The 27,588-nt window shown below is 38.5% G+C and overlaps 2 protein-coding genes and 1 long non-coding RNA gene across 5 annotated transcripts in view; 1 reads left to right on the forward strand and 2 right to left on the reverse strand.

Moving 5' to 3' along the window:
* The window catches only part of LOC114243277 (adenylate cyclase type 2), a 236,454-nt gene extending 226,765 nt beyond the window's left edge, over positions 1–9,689 (reverse strand). Inside the window, exon 1 of one of the 2 annotated variants that reach the window (XM_089731129.1) lies at positions 9,230–9,689. In XM_089731129.1, coding sequence (XP_089587255.1) covers positions 9,230–9,272 — 43 coding nt within the window. In that variant the 5' untranslated portion in view covers positions 9,273–9,689. The remainder of the gene's footprint in view (positions 1–9,229) is intronic. The other variant, XM_089731130.1, reaches the window with a different exon arrangement.
* On the reverse strand, positions 4,578–7,060 carry LOC149502091 (uncharacterized). The gene is made up of 4 exons (XR_016323811.1): positions 7,002–7,060; positions 6,754–6,825; positions 6,177–6,297; positions 4,578–6,085 (listed from the first exon to the last, which is right to left on the reverse strand). It is a non-coding gene; the product is annotated as an uncharacterized LOC149502091 (long non-coding RNA).
* Positions 9,690–16,553: 6,864 nt separating the features above from the next.
* l(1)G0007 (ATP-dependent RNA helicase l(1)G0007) overlaps positions 16,554–27,588 on the forward strand; it is a 117,079-nt gene continuing 106,044 nt past the window's right edge. The window contains exons 1-11 of one of the 2 annotated variants that reach the window (XM_028174781.2): positions 16,554–17,038; positions 17,908–18,198; positions 18,567–18,767; positions 19,559–19,653; positions 20,547–20,749; positions 21,757–21,855; positions 22,841–22,970; positions 23,056–23,145; positions 23,589–23,726; positions 25,060–25,212; positions 25,802–25,995. In XM_028174781.2, the coding sequence (XP_028030582.2) occupies positions 16,716–17,038; positions 17,908–18,198; positions 18,567–18,767; positions 19,559–19,653; positions 20,547–20,749; positions 21,757–21,855; positions 22,841–22,970; positions 23,056–23,145; positions 23,589–23,726; positions 25,060–25,212; positions 25,802–25,995 (1,917 nt within the window). In that variant the 5' untranslated portion in view covers positions 16,554–16,715. The remainder of the gene's footprint in view (positions 17,039–17,907; positions 18,199–18,566; positions 18,768–19,558; positions 19,654–20,546; positions 20,750–21,756; positions 21,856–22,840; positions 22,971–23,055; positions 23,146–23,588; positions 23,727–25,059; positions 25,213–25,801; positions 25,996–27,588) is intronic. The other variant, XM_028174784.2, reaches the window with a different exon arrangement.

Raw genomic sequence — 27,588 nt, forward strand, 5'->3', positions numbered from 1 at the left:
ACGGGACGGTGGTCTGAATCTAACTCTGAAACTACTTCGATCGAGTGTAAGCTCAGAGTTACGTTTTTTAATAACGCTATGTCGAGTATATCCGGGCGATGCGTGATATTTAGCGGGTAGTGAGTCGGTGTTAGCGGAGCGACGATATCGAAGGCGAGATCATCGACTAACGCGTCAAGCCGCCTGCCATTCGGGGTTGTGGTGTGTGAGTTCCACCTGATGTGTTTACAATTTAGGTCGCCCGCCAGAATGACAGAGCTCCCCATGCCGAGCAGCGCCTCGATATCACTGCTTAGAACGATCTTATCCGGTGGAAGATAAACGGACGCGATAACGATCGGCGCGTGTCCCGTCAGTGAGATTCGGCACACTGATGCTTCGATATTAGCGAGCGCGAGAGGATCGAGCGGGACGCAATGCAGGGCTCTTCTATAGTAAATGACGGTACCACCACCACGAGCAGAGAGCCTGTCGTTCCTGACCATGTTATAGTTCGCGATTTTAGGGTCACGGCGCGCGGGCTTAAGTAGGGTCTCCTGCACTAAAAAGATATCAATTTGATGGTCACGCAAAAAGTCGGAAACCTGATCACGTTGATTTGCGAGACCATAAGCGTTAAAAATCCTATCGTTACGGATAGGGGCTTTATTCTACTTATATACGCCATTGATTACCGGCGGAGTGAGGGGAGGACGTACGTATTTAATGACGCGTATACGTCGGCGTATTCTTGCACAACGGCGATAAAGTGTTGTGCAGTGGAGGCAGCGCGAATGGCGTCGCCCAAAGCGTTAACGCGCTCAAAGTTGATCGACTGAAAGAAGTCGATCGCTAAAGCGAGATTGTCGGACGCGGTCGGAGGGCAAGTCGCGGGAGAGGGACGAGTTGCGGGGGCGGGACGAATCGTGGAGGAGGGAGTTGTAACCGTGTTCGTATACGGCAGCGGTTTCGCCCAAGCCGAGACACTGGGCACCGGCGCCGGAACGAACGCTGGCTTAGCTTGCGACACAGAGGGTGCCGAGGCTTTGGTGTCTGGGCCGGAAGCTCGGAGGCGGTTTTGGCGGGCGACGCGGCGATTTATTTTCGGGGCTCGGGGGCATCCGCGGTAATTTGCGGGGTGACCCTGTGTACGACACAGGATGCAGCTAGGCGGTTCCGTCGCGGTTTTTTGATCGCGAGTGCAGAGGGCCGTGGCGTGATCTCCTAAACACTTGACGCATCGGGGGCGCGCGTGACAGTTACGGGAAGAATGCCCGTATAATTGGCAGTTATGGCACTGGCTAGGTGTGCCTTTCTTGTGTGGGGTTTCGACGGCGATTCCGGAAAGGCTACAGACCGTTCGGATGTTGAATATTTGCTTACCCTCGGGGGTAGGCTGGAGGGCGACGAGAACCATGTTATATGGCTCCCTTCCGCGACCTGTGTGCATGCGGTGTACGGAGTTAACCGGTAGGCCTTGTTCGAGAAGGTCGGCCTTGACTAGCTCGGCATCCAACTCTTTAGGGATGCCACGTATGACGGCACGGAGTTCGCGCTCCTCCTGGAGCGTATACGTGTGGAAACTTATACGCTCCTTACGGAGGTAAGAAGAGAGGGCCCTATGGTCGTCGGGTGTTCGAACCTTAATTTGAATGCCGTTCGCGAGGTTACGGGCATTCGTGAAGTTGATATTTTTGGCCTTAAGGGCCAGGGAAACTCGATCCCAAGCTGCCTTCTCTTGGAGGATTACCGGGGGAGGGGTCTGGGTTTTATTTTGTGCCACCGGACGCGGCGACGGAGTGGCACGGGCTGGAGGCGCAACGGGAGTTTGAGGGCGGGGGCGCGACGCGTTCGCGGCTTTGCTAATTTTAGCGGCCGCGGGAGCTCGAGACTCCGCGGCACGCTTCTTACCCTTTTGTACCAGGGTGAATCCATCCGTCGATGAGGCGGGAGCGAGGTCGACCTCCATCTCCGAGTCAGAGTCGGAGGACGAGGAGGCGGGCGCAGGTGACCTACGAGCAGGTGTTTTGGAGGGCACGACGGAGGCTGCGGATGATCGCGCTGCTGGAACGGTGGCCACGGCGGACGACGCAGCAGTTTTACTCGCCAGTATAGGCGACGCGGGAACGGCAGGCACGACGGAGGCTGCGGTGCTCGATGCAGAAGCTTTGCACGCAGGTACAGGCGACGCAGGAGCAGCGAGCTCGGCGGAGTCCACGAGAGGGCTCGCGGTGTGATCGGCCTTGAAGGCCAGAAACTCTGAGGCGAGCTGTGGGTGGCGAAGTCGGAGGAATTCCGCGAATACAGCGTCCATGATCGCTGAGTGTCCAGGTGGGGCGGCCCCGGGTCTTGAAAACACTCGCCTTGCGGCGAGGCCCCAACTTCTCGGACCTGAGCGGTTCTATTGAAGACAGGTGGCGATGCGGCACGATTACTACAGGACAAAGAAAAACACAACAAAACGGAAATAACAAAAAGAAACAGAACAATTAAACACTTCCAGGAAAACAGTTTGTCGGCAGATGTACCACGAACACAGAAACAACAAAAGGAAACAAAACAAATAAAAACTTCCAGAAAGAGCACTTAGTCGGCAGATGTACCACGAACACAGGCCGCGCGAACAATGGCCGGGCTAACAAAAGCCGGGCGAACAAAGACCGGGCGATCGAGCACGTCCGCACGTGACGGGTGCCTCTATCGGAATGCATCAAAAACTGCCAATCCGCAATCGAAACGCTATTACTCTGATCTTGTTTAGTTTCGGAATAAACGAGCTCATTAATCTTGATTAAAATTCAGCATTACATTTCATTGTGTTTTTCATTTTAATGCAGAATCATTTTAGGGATTTGAATATTTCTGAAAGACTCCGGTCATCGTATTATCCGTTGCTATTTTAAATTTTGCACATTCACGATCTTACGAAAGTTACGCCCACGGAATATGAAAATAATTTTACGTATTATATTTACTTGTACTAAAAGAAAATAATAAACTTATTTTTCTTACTCCGCAAACGACTATAAAGCATTTAGGATGGGATTTTGATGAAGTAAAGGGAAATATTATGTTATAAGAAATAACCGCTCAACTAAGGCTTCTAACATGTATATAATAATATGATAGTTATTTACAGGAATCGAACAAGGGAAGATATTCCACCGAGCGGGAGAAATTGCTCGGTAAACCGACCGTCCCGGATATTGTGTTTGGAACATGTATGCACAGGCTTGTCTTGAAAATTTCGCAAACGAGATTCAGGCACGCCAAATACTGTTCTATGATAGATGCTGCCACAGTTTTACGTCAGAAATGGGCAGGATGACTCAACCCCATGTAGGCTTACAATGCGCCCCAAATGTACCAGTAAATGTCGGTCGCAATATGCTATAATACTCAGAGAAAGTTACGGTCTATTATCCGATGTATCTATTAATCTGTCTTTACGATTACCTCAAGTAGAGAATGATAAAGATTTTTTTTTAATTGCTTAGATTGGTGGACGAGCTCACAGCCCACCTGGTGTTAAGTGGTTACTGGAGCCCATAGACATCTACAACGCAAATCCGCCACCCACCTCGAGATATAAGTTATAAGGTCTCAAGTATAGTTACAACGGCGGCCTCACTCTTCAAACCAAAACGCATTACTGCTTCACGGCTGAAATAGACAGGGTGGTAGTAGTACCTAGCCGTACGGACTCACAAAATATCCTACCACCAATAAGATCAGTTCTCTATGAATCAAAGAGATTGATGGGAATGATAAAAGTGCGAAAACATAGGCATTGTTCACTTTCATGCCATATTTTCTCACTGCACTCATTAAATCTGTATTACCAACAGGAACACAGTAAAAAATCACTTCAGTCCATACATACAACGTAAAATGAACGATCTCAAATAAAAATTTAGAATCTACGTAAACATTTGATTTAATTATTCATAAACAGAGTTTTCCATGGAAATACCAAATGGAAAACTAGAAATAATTTCTGTTTTATTGATGAATTTAACGCATCAGTCGTTCTGAAAGTCTATGGGAGAGACAGTGTAATTAAAATCACATTTGTGTAAAAGTATGATTACGTTCATTGTTTAAGATTTTTTAATTTGTTAATATTTTTGAGGAATCCGTCTGACGGACCTTAACTTTAGAACAATATTTCCATGATAGATTTAGATAAGTAACCAATTGGAATATATTCTTTATTATCACTACATACTAACTACATAGTATAAAACAAAGTCGCTTTCTCTGTCCCTATATCCCTATGTATCATAGATTATACACTTAATATATTTGAGATAGATGCGCAACTCTCATTTTTATTTTTGCTTTAGTTAGAGCCCGGGACAGCAGGCGTCGCTGCTGTCGATTATTAGTCTCCCTACCCCCCACCAGGTGGCTTTTTTAGTAATTTTAATATTTTTTATAATTAACTCTCTTTATGAAAAAATCTTATCGTTTAGAATCGCTGAAATTCCCGGTAGTACTTATGAAATATTAAAGAACGTTTGATTGTGTTCAGCATTCTAATCGATAAGACCTTTTCATACAGAGAGAAAACAGTTTTTTTAAATAAAAAGCTGTAATTCTCTGTAAGCTATTTAATTTCCCTATATTACAAACAATTTACTGTTAAAAGATAGTATGAACGTACAATTGTATAAAATTTCGAATAACAATAACTCCTCTAGATTAATCCTACTAGAGTACTTAATAACATTAAATCGAAAGTTATCTAAAAGTTAATTAAGTCTAGATAATCAAATCATTCAATGTCACTTAAGTCATTTGTGCGAAATATAAATATGTCAGCTTTCCATTACAAACATAGTAGACAATTTTAATTAAATTTAATAAATTTGTTTCTTAACTATAGCAGTTCTTGCTTAAAGTTGATCGTGACAGATCATGACCTTGTATGAAAATATTACATCTATAAACACTACCTATGCTTCGTCATACAATAATTGTCATTTATACTAGCATTGTAGAGATAATACACACACTAAAGTGAATACTAAATTATTCTTAGCATTCTTATAAACATTTAGAAATTTAAGAAACGATTAACCCACAATCATGTTCATAACATGTGACATTTTGTTCTGCACAAACGTTTTATTACATGATTTGAAAAACAAAAAATGTTTAAAAAATGTAATGATGATTTAAAGTACTCTTAAATATTGATAGTTTGTACTTAATGACGCTTATAGTAATCTTAGACATGATTACATTAGTTATACTTTTATTCCCTATCTAAATTATTTCTATTCTGACGTTTCTGATGCTTTAGCTTTGGTAATACTAGATGAAACAAACAGCAGATTGAAAGAAAATCATCTTAAAGTTAATTACATTCATTACAAACCATTAGTTTACATTTTGTTACAAAGAAACTGGTGTTCGTTACATGCAAATGAATTATAAACATACACATGCAAACATAAAATGTAAATTTATCTTTTAATCCAAATTAAATGTACACTAATATTACATCTAAATAATAGAAAGGGTTTCGAAAATTTTTATTGCACTCAACAGCAGACGAGCACGCAACCCGGCCCATGATAAGTGGTCACCAGTGCTTATAAACTTCAGCAGTGCCATAGGGGTTGCTGTCTATCACTTAAGTTTTAATAAATTATTAATATACTCAGTCACAAGCATATTGATTTCACATAATGAAAATGTAAGAAACATAATCATGTTTGGGCATTTTCATTTATATCTGCTCATACAGAAAACACAACTTAGCAAATATATTCCACAGTAAATCTAAATAATTGCAAATAATGCTTTTAAAGACCGTTGACTTTTGATCATTAATTAAAATCATCTTCTCGTAGAATTTACAAAAGGTTATTTACAAAAATTTATATCAGTATTTTCATATATTACTAACTTACTAATTACAACTATTCAAACGTAATACTATAACTATAAGAACTAAACAACCTATTTTAAAACAAATTTTTGGCATCAATTTATTTCTTATGAACTATTTCAATTATTAATTTATCAATTATAAACATATTTAAAAAAAATTAAGATCCCTTGAGAGTTCACGTTCCTTGCTGAATCAGTTTCTCTTCTGAAACGGAGAAACAAAGTATCTTAAGTATGTAACAAATATTGAAAAAATACGACCATGAAAAATTTAGTGTTAATGTAATCTTACTTACAAATTAATATATTACATAACACATTCTGGTTCAAATATAGTGCATCAATCTTTTCATGTTTCAGACATTTTAGTGCTCCTTATAATTTTTCCATAAAATTTTGTCATTATCAAACCTTTGTCTACAAAAATAAAAACATTATTTTATATTGGGTAGAAGGATGAACGTGGTCACAGGCCACTTGGTGTAACTTAGTTATCAAACACCAGGAAACAAAACGTGAATGCCATCATCTAACTTTGGATGTGAGATCAATTGTGCTGTATTTTATTTAAACAGGAAAGCATGACTGATTGATCATTCCAAAAAACTAGTTCGGGCCCACTTGACAATAAGCATATAATACGCTGAGTTGCAAAACATAAATACTTCCACCCACTCGAGACAATTTTATTATCTGAGGTGTGTGTGTGATAGTACGAGACTTAATACCGACTGTTTTGATCAAAACTTAACATATATGATAGCTAGGCAACAGAAATAGGAAGGACCATTAGTTGGTGCTAATTCATTTAATTATATTATGAATAATAATTCTGTTAGCAAATAATATACCGGGAAAATAGTGTAAACTCACCGTTATCAAGGCATCCGAAATAGCATTTCATTTTCGATCTTCGAGGCATGCTGATTTTTAATAATAAAAATTCTGTAAGAAATGAAAATAGTTACACAGGCTTACGAAACGCTAACGAAGAAAAAAGTATTGGAGCCAAGTTATGTCTAAAGAGAATTCAAAACAGAGTTTCTCAATGTCTAATCGTCTAATATTCTCATAAAGCTAAAAGTTGCTCTAAATTAATACTACAACGTAAAATAACTCACACCAAGACCAAAAAAAAACGATTTAAAAAATTAAATCGTTACGACATTTTGAAAACTTTTTTTTTTTTTTGAGATTGTTTTACGGCCCTGGAATTTTGAAAACTTCAAAGCAGTGTTTCCACTTACGTTTTTTTTAACACATTTTACCCTAGTTTCTTTTGAATTTACCCTAAAATTTCCTAGACAACTTTCATAAATCCTTTATATAGAAAGCGTAAATAAAATACAGAAAATAAACCACAGCATATTATTTAATGTAGGTATATATAATATAAACGCCCCCAGAAGATCATAGATCTATAGGATTAGAATTTTCAAGGAAGTCGACGCATTGCTTTTATATTCTTTTGCTGCACAACCTAACACTGTTCGGTTCTAAAATTGAGCAATTGTTTGCTGGCAAAGTTGGGAACTTTCTATGAAGCAAGCCGTTCAGGGTTTCATTAGAAAGCCTGTTTCTTTTGTCAGTTTTTAAATTTGAGAACACTGAATAATCTTTCCACCTCAGTCTTTGAAGAAGGAACTGCTAGCAAAAGTGAAATGACAATTACAAGGTTTTCGTAAATGAAATTACCATGATAATCTTTCATGGTACATGAAGTACCTGTATATTACAATACAAGTAAGTTCTGGTGACATCAACGAAAATAGGTAAATAAAAATTTGGCGGATTATACTTATTGGGATTCTGGGGAATCCCTAAGAAAAAGCAGTGGCTTAATCTATGATTTACTTTACTAGAGGGTTACTGTTGAATCAAACCTTTATAGTTTTTATACACAACTCTGTTTTATTCTTTTACTTGTCAACTCGACTTAATGTCATTCTCTCTCCATAAAATAAAATGTTCATTGTTTTACTTTAATTATCGTTTATTTTAAAATTCACAACAGTTACTAGTATAGGCTTTGCTTTTTACCCCGAAATATCCTAAATCCTGGTATTTTTTAAATTGTCTTTATCATCCAAAATATCAGCTATTTTTCCCTAAAAAAGGGAGAATTCCCTAAAAGTGGAAGCACTGCTTCAAAGTACGCTACATTTTTTATTGAGTCAGAACTCATATCTGCCATCTAGTGAGTTTATTAGATCATTAATGCCTAAAAGTTACAAAAATGACGTCGCCACAGGAGTAAGATGACGCTAGTTGTATGTTATTTTCCTTTGTATAGGAGTTGCACCCCCCTGCTATGTATGCTTAAATCTTTAAAACTACGCAACGGATTTTGATGCGGTTTTTTTAAAAGATAGAGTGATTGAAGAGGAAGGTTTATATGTATAATAACATCCATTAGATAGTGGAGAAATACTGTTATTTTTGAGGTTTCTAATGTGATGGCGTAAATAATCAAATTTCATGTTTCCGAAGCGAAGCGAGGGCGGGTCGCTAGTAACTTATAAACTACACACACCTATTAATCGTTCATGTATTGCTATCTTATAAGATTTAAAAATATATTATGTCGGATGCAAGCCAAATAAAATTTTGGTTGCAAATAAACCAGTCGTATCAAGTACTTAAATTATTTACGGCCAAGAAATGAGTGCAATGCTTTGCACAGACAAATTTAATCTATTCTATCTATATATATAAAAATGAATGTCTGTTCGTTAGTCTCGCTAAAACTCGAGAACGGCTGGACCGATTTGGCGAATTTTGGTCTAAAATGGTTTGTGGAAGTCCAGAGAAAGTTTAAAAAATATGCTCGGAATTAAATAAAAATAATAATTTTGTTTTCCCTTTGATGTCCCCCCCGTCGGACGGATGCCTTTTTTTGTTTTAAATTTACTTTATACAAAAGCTTAGGTATTTTATTTATCGATTGAGGCACTACGAAGTCAGCCGGGTCAGCTAGTTAATAATAAATTTAATAATTCAATTAATCTAGTCATTGATTCTGTTCTCATAGTATTTTTTTGCTGCTTTTTGTAATTTTAAAATAGTGTATTTTGATTATTGGGTATTATTATGTCTATAGGATAATTGTAACTGAGACTAAGAACTCATGTATCATAGAGCGTGGCAGCATTGACATAGGTAGTTGATGTCTAGAGCTCTTGGGACAACTTAACTCCTCGTGGGCCGTGAATACGTTGCAATAAAAAATAAATAATTATATTCTTTCTTTTAATTATTTTAAGTGCTGTTTTTTTATAAACTTATAAACTTATTATTATTTTTATTATAAACTTTATTTTCTTTTAAAAATTATAATAAAACTTCTTACCTTCAATAACTTCTTTTTGTGCAGAATTTTCGGGATCTGCCATTTTGAAAAAAAAAAACGTAATAACAATAAATTATACTTTCACAAGACGTTCTCAACTTTAGATATTAATTCGGCATTTTCACGAAAACATATTTATGTCGCTTATACATATGTATGTCGTAGGTGGTAATTTATTGGCACTCATCAAAATTATTGCGATGACGTAAAAGTTAAATTCATTCATTCGATTTAACATATCATTTTTAGGATTTTCGGTTTTCACTTCACTTAAACATTATCGAATTTTAAACTGGACACAACGAAACGGTGCAATCAATGGAAAAAATCGTTCAAAATACAAAGCGCGCCATTTCTCACGGATATTAAAGTGTGTAATTTGTGATTCATCGCGCGTATATATACATATTTTTTTTTTATTTAGCACACGTCTACATGTCGCCCGTAATGCTCGCACACTGATCTATTTATAAAAACGTGGTCTATAGTAAATAATTGTTTGCAATTGCTATGCATTGTCAAGTTTCAGTAAACAATAGTGTCCTCGGAATTCTTTGACCAATGGATTTATTTAAAATGTAGATGAATGATACCTAATAGTACAAGAGGCTCGTCTGGTGCTAAGCTATTATCTAAAGACCATAGATATCACAACATCGATGTCATCACCTTTGGGCAATATATATACATATGCTAACATCATCATCAGCCCACAGTCGTCCACTGCTGGACATAAGCCTCTCCCAACCGAAACCACTGAGTTCGGTCTTCGTCTATCCTCATCCACTTCTTGCCGGCCACCGTTTGGAGGTCATCGCACCATCTAGGCAGGGGGCGTCCCACGTTACGTCTTCCGCTGTGCGGTCTCCACTCGAGAACCCGTCTGCTCCAGCGATCGTTAGTTCTACGGCATATATGGCCAGCCCACTGCCACTTCAGCTTGCTGACATTTTTTTTATTACTTAGATAGGTGGACGAGCCCACAGCCTACCTGGTGTTAAGTGGTTACTGAAGCCCAAGACATCTACAACGTAAATGCGCCATCTTGAAATATAAGTTCTAAGATCTCAGTATAGTTACAACGGCTGCCCTACCCTTCAGACCGAAACGCATTACTGCTTCACGGCAGAAATAGGCAGGGCGGTGGTACCGCGCGGACTCACAAGAGGGCCTACCACCAGTAATTACGCAAATTATAATTTTTGCGGGTTTGATTTTGATTACACGATGTTATTCTTTCACCGTGGAAGTCAATCGTGAACATTTGTTGAGTACGTATTTAATTAGAAAAATTGGTACCCGCCTGGGATTCGAACATCGGTGCATCGCTCAATACGAATGCACTGGACGTTTTGTCCTTTAGGCCACGACGACTTCATCTTGACGACGACGACTCTTTGAGCTATGTCGATGACTTTAGTTATCTGTCGAATAACCTCGTTCCTGATTTAATCCTTCAGAGAAACTCCGAGCATGGCTCTTTCCATGGCTCGTTGAACGACCTTGAGCTGACGGACCAACCGTACTGTGAGTGTCCACGTCTCAGCTCTGTACGTCATTACTGGTTAAAAACTTTCTTTTTCAGGCACCGTGAGATGTGCGATGAAAAGACTCCACGCAGTCTGCCGAACAACGCCCAACCCAGTTGGATCCTTCACTTAACTTCCCTCTTTAAGTTGTGTTTACCTATCTGTACATATGGTAGTGTAGATCCAATAGGACGCATGACTATCGACAGAAATGGGTAGGGTGGTGGTACTCACCCATTTAGCAGTGAAACTAAGGACGGCCAACCAATTGAGACTCCAATCTGGTTTGTCAAGGTGTTACCACTCTTTCATTTCCGTGCTATACGCGACTAGACCACAATAAATATTCTACTAGGTATCCCTGGTGTATAGGGATACCTAGTAGTCGACATCGGTTTCTCGGAGGTCTACTTACAGGAAAACTGATTTTAGAGGTGGACGAGATATAAAAATCGACCCCTATTAATCAACATAGCTTCTTATTCGAAACTTTCAAAAGACTGTATTTAAGCTGCGTTTTTATTTATATTTTCAAAAAAATTTGTAAAGACCAACTTGGTATTTTTACGTAATTTATATTAAAACTTATCAATTACAATTGATATATAAATTTTATTAAATTTAATGTTTATTCATTTTATTGTTGTATCACTGTGGAAAAACCTACGTGGGTGCGTCCTACCCGTGCTTACCTACGGAGCCGAAACGTGGACACTGACTGTGCGACTAGTCCACCAATTAAAAGTTACTCAGCAAGCTATGGAGCGAGCTATGCTCGGTTTATCATTGCGAGACCGAATACGCAATGAGGTCATTCGGGCAAAGACCAAAGTGATCGATATAGCTCGCAGAGTTAGTAAGCCGAAGTGGCAGTGGGCTGGTCACATATGTCGCAGAACCGATAACCGTTGGGGTAGACGTGTTCTGGAGTGGAGACCGCGAACCGGCAGACGTAGTGTAGGACGCCCTCCTGCTAGATGGAGCGACGACCTGCGCAAGGCAGCTGGCAGTAACTGGATGCGTAGAACCGAAGATCGGGTTCAGTGGCGAGCTTTGGGGGAGGCCTATGTCCAGCAGTGGACTGCCGCAGGCTGATGATGATGATGATGATGACTGTGGAAAAAAAACTCGAGATAGCATTTTTAAAGCAATTCGGCTATGGGGTTTGGGGTATTAGCGCTATTATTACATTTGCTAAAACTGAATAGATACTTCAATAGGTAACCATTTGTACAAAGGATAAAACTTCCTAAATAAGAATAAAAATAAAAACAAACCGGTGACTGATATCCTTGAATGGAAAACTCAAACGATCTGAAACGAAGCACCGATCCATACATGTAGGTACCTAAGTGTTATTCTTAAGCTTATCATAACACTAAAATCATATATCTCAACCCTATAACAATATGAATATTAGGAATGTGTAAGTTATTATTGTAGCCAAAGTAACCTCTACTGAAATAATAATATCATTACACTACTCCTCGTCGAACCCGTCGCTTGCCACAAAGGGTTCGACGAGCGAATTAACCCACAGACACAGCCCACTGAGTTTCTCGCCGGATCTTCTCAGTGAGTCGCGTTTTCGATCCGCTGGTAGATTCTACGAAGCACTGGTCTTGCTAGGGTCAGTGTTAGCATCACTCCGGTTTGAGCCCCGTGAGCTCACCTACTAGCTAAGGTTACGCTGAAATAGGCTCTCAAGGCCACCAGCTTAGGTAGAAAAAAAAAGTAGATAGTGTTCAGTAACTGAACGGTCGGTTCATTCGTTTGTCATCTACATATTTAGATTCTATATGAAGGGCATTGAAAAATGACCACTGCTAGTTAACGGTCATCTGCGTTCAATTATTTTTTCCAGTCTCGTGACACATTGACAATGTGACACTCTCACAATGTCAAGTCCGTCTTAGGCCGGTTACAGTGCTCCACCGACCGTCTGTGCGTACGTTCCGTCCTGACGGTACGCATTAACCGATCGTCAGTTTGCTTCATTCAGTGCTCTCCTGACCAACAATCTGACCAGATTGGTATAGTCGGTACACGAAATGGAAGCGTTTGCAAATAGTGTAATTGCTGCTTATTTTCGAAAACGTTTAAGTAACAAAAGACGTAGATATCACGTACATCCAATCGTCGTCCAAAGAGCATTGCAAGGGGAATTCACTACTTTATATTCATTATTGCGCGAAGATCAAAAAACAAAATTTAATTACTTGAGAATGTCGATTAAAAGTTTTGATAAATTATACTTCTTGCCAGGCCTTTAACTTGGCATCGCGTTCTTTATATAACACGTGGCCTTTGTCCCAGAGAGGTTCACGAAGATGAACTTCGGTGATTATGCGTTCGGTGTCGATATATTTGGCCATGTTCAATACGAAATCGCTTTTTTTGATGATGATACACACATCCGTACTGTCGGTCCACCCATCGGTGCAGCACAGAACGCGTTCATTTGTTTCCATAGCGCGTCGGTCGACCGACGGCACGCATGCGGACGCGCTAGACCGACGGTCCTCGTACGCAGTGCGTAGCAATATACGCGTGCGTACGGTCAGTCCAGCACTGTAATGATTTATGAATTTTCATATAAACGACAAGCGCGACTGACGTACGCACAGACGGTCGGTGGAGCACTGTAACCGGCCTTAGTCTACAATAAGTCTAATCATTGTAGGTCGTGTCTTCTCTCAAAGAGGTTGCATGACACTAACATCCTAACCCATAGATAATAACCGTTAACATCAGCCAACTGAGTTTCTTGCAGGACCGTCACAACGGGCTGCGATTCCGGCCCAGTAGTACATAGATGCAATCGCGTAGAAGGTGCCTTCAGCTGTCAGGCATCCCTCAGCTCTCAGGCAACTGCTAGCAAATTCCACCCTTCCCGACTAAGCATAGGCTTCCCACCGATCCTGGTGAAGTTGAAAAAACTTCCGCACTATCAGTAATCTTTTCATACAACAATAAATCGTGTTCAACGGGAGTAATCGATACGATGAAAAAAATTTCATCTATACATATAAATAAAATTGGAGTGTCTGTTTGTAATATTGAAATAACCGCTTTTTACTACATGCATATGAATATATACGGTACATACACCAAAATAACATTTTTTGCAATTTTTGTCTGTCTGTCTGTCAGTCTGTCAGTCTGCCTGTCAGTCTGTCTGTCTGTCTGTCTGTCTGTTTGTTCCGGCTAATATCTGGAACGGCTGGACCGATTTTAACGAGACTCACTGATAGGTATAATAGCCGGCAAACTTCTTGAGCATTTGTTGCCGTAGTGGGGGTAAGTTTGCGCATGGTACACTCACGTGCAAAAACATTATTTACTCTGCGTCATAATGCAATTAAATTATTAAAATCAACATATGTATTTATTTATATATTTATGAGAACAAAAAAAAATATAGGTTAATAATTGTAATAATTTAATCTGGGGGTAAAATAGATATTCCTTCTATTAAGTCAAAACTAGAGCTGTTGCCAGGTCTTGGTTCAGTTGAAGCGAAGCTGGTATTTGTAATTTTTTTTTCGTTATCATAATCTTCACCATCATCATCACTGTTTTTATCACCCGAGTTGCTATCATCGAGATGAGTCGACATAGGGATCATCGGTGTAGTTTACAACTCGGTCTGTTCGGTCTACTTTTTTGTCTATAATTAATTATTTTTTGAAGATATTCGATTCGTAGTAATCGAATGTAACTTTTTTCAATTACCAGCTTCCGATTATTTTCTGTTTTTTTTTTCCATCTGAAGCCTAGCTCTTTCATAATTCGTCGTAAACTTCATACCGAGCCACTAAAATTTATATCTTCTTTAAATTTTTCGAAGCCTTTCTACGGTACGGAGTTTCGCTGCTTGTTATGTAGTTATTATGATTACATCTTTTTATTACAGATTGAACGAAAATATCCATTCCGGTAACTTTCTTCTTCCCTGATCTTTTCTTACCCGGAGTCCGAAACACGGCGAGCAAGCCAGAGCCTTTAGCTTCGTTAATAATGTACCTAACAGTACTCACGGATGTTTTTGTTGCTTCCGAAGTCTGTTTTACTTTTTCCATATCATTCTTCCCCTGTTTTATAATGAAACAATATACGTCGTACACAATTTTTCTACCCTTTCTTTTGAATACTATACCAGTTTGTCGCGGCATAGTGTATTTTTTATAAAAAATCAACAAACACTCAACAAATAGCAATGGCAACAAAGTCAACAAGCAATTATAACAAATAACTTAACAATTAATAACGATAGACTTTTCACTGTACGCAAGCGTACTTTTGGGAGCAAGCGGAATGAGGGCGCGGTGCGGGACGCAAGGTTCTACTGATCTACCAATAACACGCTCGATACGATTTCCCCTGCCGTCGCGCCTCACCCTCACCACCAAAGTGATCTAAAATTCGGTTCTGCGCAGTCAAGGTCATTTGCTCAAGAAGTTTGCCGGTTACTATAGCTGATGATATAAGGAGTAACTTTTTTTTTGACTAGCTTCGCCCCGCGGTGTCACCCGCGGTACAACAATAATCGCAAGTAACATCGCGGGGCTCAGCTTTCAATAATAAAATTTAATGTTTCCAAAGCGAAGCGAGGGCGGGTCGCTAGTAATAAATATTTTTCAAATAAATAAAACATAACGAACCAAATATTCTTAAGCCGATCTTTGAATCATGGCTTACCGCGTAAACTTTACGCACGCATGTACTGTACTATGCAATTCAAAGTTTTTAATTAATCGAAATCGAACTACGCGATATCGGTTTTCAAAGATTCACTGAATATCGACCTTAAGTCTTAAAGTAGAGGTAGCATTCACGTTTTAACATTTATGAGTATGCGGCGACCGTCAGTTCATCGATTAATCAGATAAGGTTGCAACTGTCTCAGCTTTACCTAAAACAGGCTGAGTTTAGTCTAGAGTATTGAACTTTATCCCTTTACAATCACCGTGATTTTTTTAAATAAACTTATTTTTAGAAATGTGTAGAAAATTCACTGTTTTCTGTCTCGTTCGCTCCTCATCTAACTTTAACTATGAATGAACAACGGTCACTGACACATTTCGCATTCATTTGAATTCAAAGGTGCGATTGAATAGTGGTAAAAATTATTAAATTCGTTTTCTTACGACTTTAATATGTAATGCAACTAATTTATTAAATATTTTTAACGTGACGTAGGTACATAGTTGATACAACAACCTGTTTTAATAAAATTTAAAAATATGATTTCTTCAAATTTTCAAATTATACTATCGGCGTTACAATCCTTTTTGAAATGCTGATAGCTAACTTCCGTCTAAAAACGGAATTACGTAAAGCACCATCTACCAGGACGTAGATAAACGAAATAAAAAGGAAAAATTGTAGTAGAGTTCGATTTTTCTTTTTCGATTGTACAATTTGACATTTAATTTCCTTCCAATTAAGTCTTTGTCTAAAAACTTATCTGAGTTTTAAAATGAGCATTAGGAGGTGCTTAGTTCTGAAATCAATACTGTTTTATGTGGCCAATTTAGTGTTTCCAAAAAGTTCATTGTGTTATAAATACTACTGCTTTACTTAGAATTTCTTTCATCCCATGTTGTTCTATTTAATGTCGTTTTAATTGATTATGATCTTAAATAAATCATCCTCACCTCAGCCATTCGCTCTATATAATTTTTCTCTTTTTAACAGAATCAATATTCTAATTTAGCTGTACGCTCTGATAACTTTGCTTTTCTTGTTGGAACAATAGAACTACTACTGTCAAGTCCTAACTGTCAACTGTCACAATAAAACATTCAAAACATTTCGTTCTGTCATTTCCATTACCTACGAGAAACGGGAAATTGTATTTTAAGTTTTAAAGTAAATTAACCTCATGTGAAATCAATCACAAAACACAAACATCTAAGCTAAATAATTTATAGAATCATTAAACAAATTGTACGATGACCGATCCCGAAGAAAATGTCCATCGTTTGGAGGGAACTTCTGGTGACACCCCAGGTGGTTTAATCATAAGACAAAAGGATAAACCTGCAGATTTTCAATTTGCCAAGCCTTCCTTACTGGGTCTCGATAAACTGGCTGCTGCGAAACGTAAGCAGAATCGCCTTATATCGTTCCAAAACGAAGAAAACGAGGACGAAGGAACGAATGTGGATAATGTGGTGAAAGAACGTAAATACAGAAAGCACAATGAAGAAACCCCCACCTATACTGGCGGTATATCAGAGCAGGCACGGGAAAGACTCATTGAGCGAATGCAGAAGTATGTTTCTTAATTTCAATCATTATCTTACTTTTATGTTCTTAGTTTTGTTGTTTTTCTTAGATTAAGGTGAATTTGTAATTCTTGTAGAGATGATGTGACATCCAACTCTTACTTTATATTTACAAAAATGTTTGCTTGAATTCAGCATTGGCTGGAATTTTCAAGTCAACCAAAGATTCAAGATAGGGAGTTCAAACTAAAAATTAATTATTTCCCTAATGCTTTTTAACTATACCAATATTTTTTGTGTGCAGTAGGAAGTAAGAAATTGTTAAGCCAAGCTGTTAAGGCAAGTTTGTTATCGCATTGAGAAAGATATTAAAAATTCATAGTTGAGGAGTACTTTTCTTAGTCTTGTGGAATGTATATCTTTTATTTATTAATGGTTTCTTCATTTGGTAATTTAAGCCCTCATGGATGCATAACATCATCTTGCCTATTACCGCAAAATAATTATAACAAACTAGGACAATTTTTTGATTTGAAATGTATGATAACAGTATTACAACTCAATTGAGACTGATGTCTTATATCTCAATCAAGTTGCGACAGTGTTTATTATTATCATGAGCATGGCTTTTGGTAAACACAGGTAGGCTGTGAGCTTAGTCATCAATGAATGAAGAGCATGAAATTTTGTATTGTTTATTCTTATTTTTTTATCACTAACAGAATGGATTGTGAAGTAGAAAAATAACTTAGTAATGGGTACAAATAAAACATATTCATTATATAATTAAAACTACTTTTATGTTTTAATCTAATGTTTTTCTTTCATTATATTATTTCTGATATCTAATACATTGCAGTTTTTGTGATCACAAAATAAGGGACATAACACATTTCACTGTTTTTACTAATTTCAGAAGAGAAAAGCAAGTAAAGGAAAAAGGTGTACACAATTCTACTCAGGAAGAAAAGAAAACACAGGCCAAAGATGATGATGATTATTATCGTCATTATCACAGACGCGATAGAAGGAACAATGACTACAGAAGGAATCAGGATAGAGATAGGAGGCGAGACAGGGATGGGGACAGTAGAGATAAGGATAGAAATAGAAGTGACAGAGATAGAAGAGATCGTGATAGTGAAAGGAGTAGTTCAAGAAGAAGTTATTACAATCCTAAATTTAAAGATGAACCCAAAACCCCAAGGTAAGTGAATTAATAAGTTTGTCCCAAATAGGGTAATTTATATTTCAATATATTATCACCGCTACCCTGCCTATTTCTGCCACGAAGCAGTAATGTGTTTCTCTTTGAAAGGTGAGGCAACCGCTATACTGTAAAAAACTGAATTAATGACTCAAAGGTAACAGCATTCTCATGGTTGATGTCTTTCGGCTCCTGTCTACTAATTGACTCTAGGCAGTCCGTGAGCTTGTCCACCCATATAAGCAATAAAAAAAATTAACATCAACTACTCTATAATTTCTCATGGATTCAATATTGTGCAATTAAATCTTTTTCTTTATTACTCAAATTAATGTTAGTAGCCTGTACGTGTATTATTTATCTTTCAGTATTAGTGTTCTAAAGCCAACAGAAAAGACTGCCTGGGATGATGATGATGATGACCCAAGGTCTACAGTACGCAAATCCAGCTGGGACTTTCCAACACCTCTGCCTAGGGACTATGATCAGCGTAGCGAAAGAGGCAATAGAACAATGCGGGATTATAAAGGCAGACCGTATGAGAACACTCCTAGGGCCACGCCGCATAAGTAAGTTGATCATTCTACCGTTAAGAAGAAATTGGCTGACCTCTTTTTCTAGTATCACTCTATAGACAAGATTCTGTCAGCAAGATTAATCTCCGACAAACATACTACACATGCTTCTTGTTTGAGGTATAATAATGTTCATTTTTTAGGATTTTATGTAATTGTTTCGTGACCTAAAAATTTAATCAATTCTTAATATTAAATATCAAAATGATTTTGATTTGAATGAAATTATTGATTGAAACATAATCTCAGGAAAAGGGTGGATTTTTACTAAAACTTTTTCAGTGGGCTTTTTAGAAGACCCCATGAAGCTACATGTAACAACTTTGTTTCTATTTCCCACATTTATGCACATTCACAGATGTAGACAGGTTATAAACCACCATTACATTGAAACCTGAAGAAACACTAAATGAGCAAAATAAAAAAAAAAAACGCAACTTCGCTCCTCATGTTGCCGCCAAAAAAATTTTTTGTTTATTGACCTTGTAGGCAGACGAGCATACGGCCCTCCGAAATTTACGCAACTTCGCTCCTCATGTTGCCGCCAAAAAAGTTTTTTTTATTGCCTTTGTAGGCAGACGAGCATACGGCCCACCTGATTGTGAGTAGTTACCGTCGCCCATGGACCTCAGCAATGTCAGGGGCAGAGCAAAGCCGCTGTCTACTAAAAGTGTAGTAAATACGTTTTTACGTAAATACGGTTTTTTAAGAAAAATAGTAAAACAGAATATTTAAATACACTAATCATAATTATCTCATGTTTGTGCTAAAATTGTGTCTGATAGGTTTGCGAGTTCTAGAAGAATAGTAGATGTAGACGATCCTGATTGGCAAGAAGCAGAAAAGAAATTAGATAGAGATTGGTACAACATGGGAGAAGGTAATAATTTTTGTAGTAATGTAGAACTAGATTGACAGATATCTTTCCTCTGGAACTTGTCATTTGAAACTGTGCCTTTATTGTGTCTAGTTTTAAATTTATAAGTTTTATTGTTAAAAGTTATTTATCGATCTACTAAAATTATAAAAAATGTAAAGAAAACATTTAAAAGTTTTAGTCCAGATAATTTGTACTTAATCAGGTGCTTACTCGTAAAGTTGTGTGAAACAAGTGATTGTATTTGTAATAACAATAGAGAAAAGTATAGAACCCATAGTTGTAAATTGGTACTGCAAACCACAAACATTATTTCACAACATGAATGCCAACAGACATTTAGAGACAAGGTAGAACATACTTTCCATAAAGTTAATGCTAGTTAAAAATTTGGCACAAAAATGGACTGATATATGTAAAACTAAAACATCGATTGATGGATAAAACATTGACAAGCAAATTTTAGAACTAGAATAAATTTATATATTATTTTTTTCAATCGTCCTTCTGATTATCTAGAAGATTGCACAAAGTGGGAATGAGTTGCTCGCTCCGGGCATTTCAATATTGCAATAATTGTTACGTTATAATACTCATTGTAAAAATGAATATTAAAAAAATCTAATATTTAAAAAAAAACAAATATTTAAAAAAAAAGATATGCCCGCTAAGTTTCTTGCCAGTTCTTCTCAGATCGAAGGCTAGTTTTTGTGAATTGGCGGTAGTTCTTTTTGACGTTCAACAAGTATGTACTTTCATTTATGTTGAATTTTTTTATTTTATTTGATTTGATTCCTTTTGATTCAGTAAATATTCTTAGAATTTGTCTACTACGCTAATATGTCATGTAGGTTTCCACCTGAAGAGTGATTCAATCAACAATAATAATTTGTCAGGTGAAGCCGATGAATCGGATCCGTTCGGCAACACGAGCGCGGAGTACATGGCGCGCAAGGAGGAGCAAATAGAGAAACGTCGCAACAGGAAGGTGTCCGCTCAGAGACAGCAAATAGACAAGGACAACGACCTCTGGGAACGGAACAGGATGCTGACGAGCGGGGTCGTCCACGCCATCAACGTCAACAACGATATGGATGAGGTGAGCAACTGACAGGTCCTTGTATAGCGCACCGCAGCACATTGTGGTCGTATTCTTTTTTTTAGGGGATTTTATGACCTGGTAACTAAGACTTTTAGGTCATGTCTTATTTAAAATTATATTCTTATTTTTGTGAAAAATGATAATATGAAATGAAATGAAATATAATCTCAGTAAAATGGTGGTCGTTTGCTGAGGCTTTTTCAGTGGACTTTTTGGAGGATCCCGAAAAGTCACGTTCAGTGGCTTTGTTTCATTTTCCCACATTTGTGCACTTTCACAGATAATAAACAGTTAATAAACCACCGTCACTACACACTTAAACCTGAAGAAACACTAACTAGACAAAATAAAACAAATCACACAACTTCACTCCTCGCGTACCCGTCAAAAAGTCTCGTGGTCATATTCAGAGGCTTATGTTAAACAGAGAAGCAAAGGAGTATTTAATTTAAAAAAACGTAAAGTACAGTTTATTTTTTTTTAAGGGATTTTATGACCTGGTTACTAAGACCTTTAAGTCATGTCTTATTTTAATTTATATAATCTTCTTTTTATGATAAATGATAATATGGAGTGAAATGAAATGAGATGAAATGAAGATGATTAATTTGAGACATTAATCAACGGGATGAAATTAAATGAAATGGGATTAGATGATATGGGATGAAATGTAATCTCAGTAAAATGGTGGTCATTTACTGAGATTTTTTCAGTGGACTTTTTGGAGGATCCCGAGAAGTTACACCCAGCGGCTTTGTTTCGTTTTCCCACATTTGTGCACTTTCACAGATATTAAACAGTTAATAAACCACCGTTATTACACATTTAAACCTGAAGAAACACTAAATAGGCAAAATAAAACAAATCACACAACTTCACTCCTCGCGTTCCCGCCAAAAAGTCCTAAAGTACAGTTTATATTTATTTTTGTCACAGATTATAACAGAAAACTAACAGGGAAACATAAAGAGTCTGTACAATAAGTTCTGTGTCCTGTGTTCCAGGAGAGCGTTGACCGCGTCCACCTACTGGTGCACAACATCGTGCCCCCATTCCTCGACGGAAGAATCATATTCACGAAGCAGCCGGAGCCCGTGATACCGGTACGTGTGCATAAACTTCACGTAAACTTACTGTCTGTATTGCTGTCGGTACGTCTGGTGTGATATGGTCACCAAAGTCCTCGGTCACATGAAGTCGAAGTCTCGTAGCATTGTGTATCCATTGCCCCCCCTTTCAAAACGGAACACGTGACTGCTTCACGCGTGGGTCACCGTCCTGCTTACTCGCGCCGCGAAATAAATATGCATCTGAACCCATGCATCAGCCCGCTGAGTTTCTCGCCGGATCTTCTCATCGGGTCGCGATTCTGATCCGGTAGTAGATTCATTCGCGATGCAGCTGCTCTTGAGTTGTTAGGTCTCCTTCGGACGCGCTCGGGCTGCTGTTAGCAAATCCCACCCCTCCTGACCGAGCCCTTGCTTGCCCACCTGTCCTGGTGAAACTGGAAAGGCCTCCGGGCCACCAGTAATCCTTTAATCATAAAAAATGCAGTTTCGTTTGTATGCTCAGATTTTTTTAATATTGATTCTTTAACCTCATTAGTAAGCACGGCTGACATAAATTATGGTTTAAAGTCGAGGGAGTCCGGTATTCACTATTATTGTCTACGAAAGCAGTCCAGTTTTACGCCTCACCTAGTGGTGAGTGGTCATCGTCGCTCATCGAGATGAGCAATGCCACTATTGTAAAAAATATATAAATATATATGTATAAGTAAATAAGATTTTATTTATTTATTTAGTTGCACCAACAAAGTGATTATGAATACAAGACATTCACAAACTGACAAAATACATGGCAGATGTCACCTCAATTATAGGTGCAATTGATAGTGCATTGACAACAAAAATAAAATAAAATATATAAATATAAAATATATAAGCAATAAAAAAAATAAAAAAAAACTAAAACTTGATTACATGTGATTACTTATGATTAATTTATATTTAGTCGATTAATTTATAGTTTTAGTTTCGTGATATCGATTAGAAAGTATGTTTAATATTATAAAATAAAACTTTTTAGGTAAAAGATCCTACATCGGATATGGCGGTAAACGCACGCAAAGGCTCGGCCTTAGTGAAAGCATTCCGAGAACAAAAGGAGAGACGAAAAGCTCAGAAGAAACATTGGAAATTAGAGGGAACTAAACTAGGTAAATGATACCCGCCATTATTGTCTATGACAGCGTTTCTAGATAGATTAAAATTATAACGTTTTTTTTTTTTTTTTTAATACAGGCAATATCATGGGAATACAGAGGGAAAAAGAAGAACTCGAAGATGGCCCTACAAGAGAAGCTTACAAATACGCGGAGCATTTAGATAAAGGTACGTGAAGCGCAGCGGCTGGCGAGCGCCCTTGCAGTCTTTCCTTTTTTTAATCTGGCAATCTGCTTTTGCGACGGCATTGTTGTCATTATCGTGTTTGTAAAAATATTCGATTATTAAAATAATTCTGTGTTACATGATAAAATGATTAAAACAGAATGAAATGAAGTTGATTTATCTGAATTTGTATTCGATTGACATGAAATAAGAGGAGATAACCTTAATGTCCCAGTGTAGATGTTTTGAAGGAAAATGAGAAGCCATATCCTGTGATTTTGTATCATTTTTCGATACCTATACATATGCCAAACGGTTACTAAGTCCCTATTAATTACTAGCAGAAGCATTATAATAAAATTAACAGACGAAACATTTGACACCGCTTTCGCCCGCCAACTCGACGCGCAATGTATTTGTTTTATAAATTTTTCTTTCTTTCTCAGAAGCTCAGGAACCGGAATCGAAGTCGGACTTCGTGAAGAAGATGTCCATATCGGAACAGAGACGCTACCTGCCCGTGTTCGCCGTCCGGGAGGAGCTGCTGCAGGTCATCCGGGAGAACAACGTCGTCATCATAGTCGGTGAGCAAAGCGCGGGCTGGTGGGGCGCCGGTGGCGGATCAATATTCAACTTTATTACTACCACTGTTACGGCTCAATCTCGCTTTTTTGTTGTCATTAAATTAGTTTCGATGTTGCGAATACTATACAATTTTAGTAATCACGGATGATTGAATGATGATGATGCGTATATAATACATGGTGTTAAGGTGTTTGAAACGGGAGCTAAACTTAAATTGGTTATATTAAATTGATAAATAGATTTTTGTAAATGTGTGGTTATTTAAAAGGAAAGGTTTCTTGGAATCGTTCCCGTGGTTTTCTCGAATAAGGATCCGTTCACACAGATCGGCTCGGAAAGGAGAGCAGGTTTTTATCACGTTAGAAACAGGGTTTTGAGTAAAGTTTATTGAAGTGAAACTTCTAATGCGACTTCCAACTTCCAAAAAGGTAGCGTTGAACGTCTAACGCTATCATACTAGAAAGAGACAGAGCGAGAGTGAATGCGTGGCACTCGAACACACGCGCGTAATATACCTGTTACAGGCCAGTGTGGGCGTTAGCAACGAGTAGCGTCCAATATTTTAATGAAGTATTAAAAAAATATATTATGTATATTTAATTTTCTATGTCATTTAAAATATATCTATACTTATACTTAATATTATAAAGAAGAAAGATGTGTTTGATTGTTTTTTTTTTTTTTTTTCTTTCGTTTTTTTCCTACCTAAGCTGATAACCCTAGCGGCTATGTCAGCGTAACCCTAACTTTAGTAGGTGAGCTCACGGGGCTCAAACCTGACGATGTTGCTAACACGAACCCTAGCAAGAGCCGTGCTTCGCAGAATCTACCACCGGATCGGAAATGCGACCCACTGAGAAGATCCGGCGAGAAACTCAGTGGGCTGTGTCTGAGAGTATTTGTTTGTATTGAATAGGCTCCGAAACTACTGAACCGATTTCAAAAATTCTTTCACTGTTTGGAAGCTACACTATACCTGAGTGACATAGTCAATAATCTTTTTTGAAAAAAATTAGGGATCTTTACTAAAACTCCAATAATGTAACCCAAGGTGTAAAAAAATTACCTAAAATATTCTTTACATCGCGTGCCTTGCGAAAACTATTGATGATAGAAAAAAAGAATGTACTACGACTTTGTAGTGCACATTATTATGTACAAAAAGTCGCGACAGTGTATATCTAACTATTATAGCTATGCCGCAATAAGTGTTCTTTTTTTTTTAATAAAACAACATCAGATATCGTTAAAATTTTTGTTAAAAACCCGAGCGGGGCCGGAACGGGCCGCTAGTATAAGATAAATTAATATAATATAAATCGTCCCCGGCAGGCGAGACGGGCAGCGGCAAGACCACGCAGCTCACCCAGTACCTGCACGAGGAGGGGTTCAGCCGGCTCGGCATGATCGGGTGCACGCAGCCGCGCCGCGTCGCCGCCATGTCCGTCGCCAAGCGGGTCTCCGACGAGATGCACACGCGCCTCGGTGAGCACGCACCTCATACACAACCTTTGCTGGTAGGGCCTCTTGTGAGTCCGCACGGGTAGGTACCACCGCCCCGCCTATTTCTGCCATGAAACAGTAATCCGTTTCGGTTTGAAGGGCGGTGCAGCCGTTGTAACTATACTTGAGACCTTAGAACTTATATCTCAAGGTGGGTGGCGCATTTACGTTGTAGGTGGCTATGGGCTCCAGTAACCACTTAACACCAGGTGGGCTGTGAGCTCGTCCTCCCAAATAAGCAATAAAAAAAACCTAATTTCGTATCCTCCCGATCCACTAACAGTGCTTTTAGGTACCTCAAGCACCGGTCATCATTCTCGTCGAACCCGTCGCTTGCGACGAAGGGCTCGTCGACTAAATTAACCCACAGACACAGCCCACTGAGTTTCTCGCCGGATCTTCTCAGTGGGTCGCGTTTCCGATCCGGTAGTATTAGCAACGTCGTCAAACTTGAGCCCCGTTAGTTTTGCTACTCGCTCGACGAATCTACTACAGCCCTTCGATGTTACTAGAATAGGTACATTACATACAGACCAAACTAATAAGAGCGTGTTGAAAATACGTCGATCAGGTGACGAGGTCGGGTACGCCATACGGTTCGAAGACTGCACATCCCCGAGCACGGTCATCAAGTACATGACGGACGGCATCCTGCTCCGCGAGGGGCTCCGGGAGCCGGACCTGGACAACTACTCCGCCATCATCATGGACGAGGCTCACGAGCGCTCACTGTCCACCGACATGCTCTTCGGGCTGCTGCGGGAGGTGAGTCTGCTGTACTTGAAGTTAAATTGAAATTTGTGTGCTCCGTAACGAGATTTGTAGGTATACGACAAAGGGAAGATCTTCCACTGAGCAGGTGATATTGTTCGATACACCGACGGTCCAAATGTTGTTGTTCGGAACTTGTACATTATGCAAGCTTATCTTGAAATCGTTGTAAGCGAGATTCAGGCATCTGTCAAATATCTTTTTTTTAAGGGATTTTATGACCTGGGAACTGAGATCTTTAAGTCATGTCTTATTTTAATTTATATTCATATTTTTATGAAAAATGATATTATGGAGTGAAATGAAATGAAAATGATTAATTTAAAACATTAATCAACTGGGATGAAATTTAATGAGATGATATGGGATGAAATATAATCGCAGTAAAATTGTGGTCATTTACTGAGATTTTTTCAGTGGACTTTTTGAAGGAACCCGAGAAGTTACGTCCAGCAGCTTTGTTTCATTTTCCCACATTTGTGCACTCGCACAGATATTAAACAGTTAATAAACCACCATTATTATACATTTAAACCCGAAGAAACACTAAATAGACAAAATAAAACAAATCACACAACTTCACTCCTCGCGTTCCCGCCAATACTCTGTCAAATATCTTGTGTTGTATGATGACTACCCGCCACAGACACGTTATTAAAGCAAATCTAATAGATTTGTCACGCCGAAACATTAGCTGTCTTTAATTTAACTCCGCTCATTTTGAAGCGAAACTCCTTTTAGGCGCGTTGATAGTAAAATTGAACTCGCGACAGATTCGTTACGGCTAGAGAGAAAATATACAATTTAGGAAAAGCGAGAGTGAGAAAATAGACAGAGCGTCTCGCAAACCACTCGACCGTGGAGATAGGGAAAGAACAAAGCGAGTTAAGTCGTTTCTCTGATACACAGCATTGCCTATTACAAGAGAAATTTGAGGATGAAAAATGAAGAAAACCACAATATTACACACCGCAAAAGAAGTTTGACTTCTTTCACGTGCACTAACTTGCACGAGCACCTTTTTTTGCTTTATGAAGTTCTTCCAATCACGAACATAAGGAAATCGAAGCTCACAGACTCCACTGTCGCTACCCCCAATGGGACATGTGTTCTCGTTAGTATGGTATACATATGGTATATGAGCTAAAATATGGTCTGAAATAAATGATTATTATTATTATTATTATAACAACTGTTCCGTCCTTCAATACGCAACTCATAACAGCCTCGCGGTAGAAATAGGGGGGGGGGGTGACGTACAATATGTAGACTCGACGAATAATTATGTGTATTGAAAAAATTTGCCTATTTAATTTCTAATACAATAAACCAACAAACACAAGGGCACAACTTTCTCTACGCCCACCGTTGAAATGGTCGAAGTTGATTCAGCTAAACTGAACCAAGGCCAAACAACATTTATGGGCCCCGAATAATAATAATGTTATTAAGATTGCTGTCAAACATCAAAGTAGCCTTTGACCGAAATTGATTCAAATCTCATTAACTGAAAATCGTGTTAGGAGTTGACGTATGCAGTTTCAGTTTTAGGTTTAAAAATTGAACCACATCCCTAAAAAATAAATG

The sequence above is a fragment of the Bombyx mandarina genome, chromosome 11 (genome assembly GCF_030267445.1).
Source record: "Bombyx mandarina strain Sakado chromosome 11, ASM3026744v2".
NCBI lineage: Eukaryota > Metazoa > Arthropoda > Insecta > Lepidoptera > Bombycidae > Bombyx > Bombyx mandarina.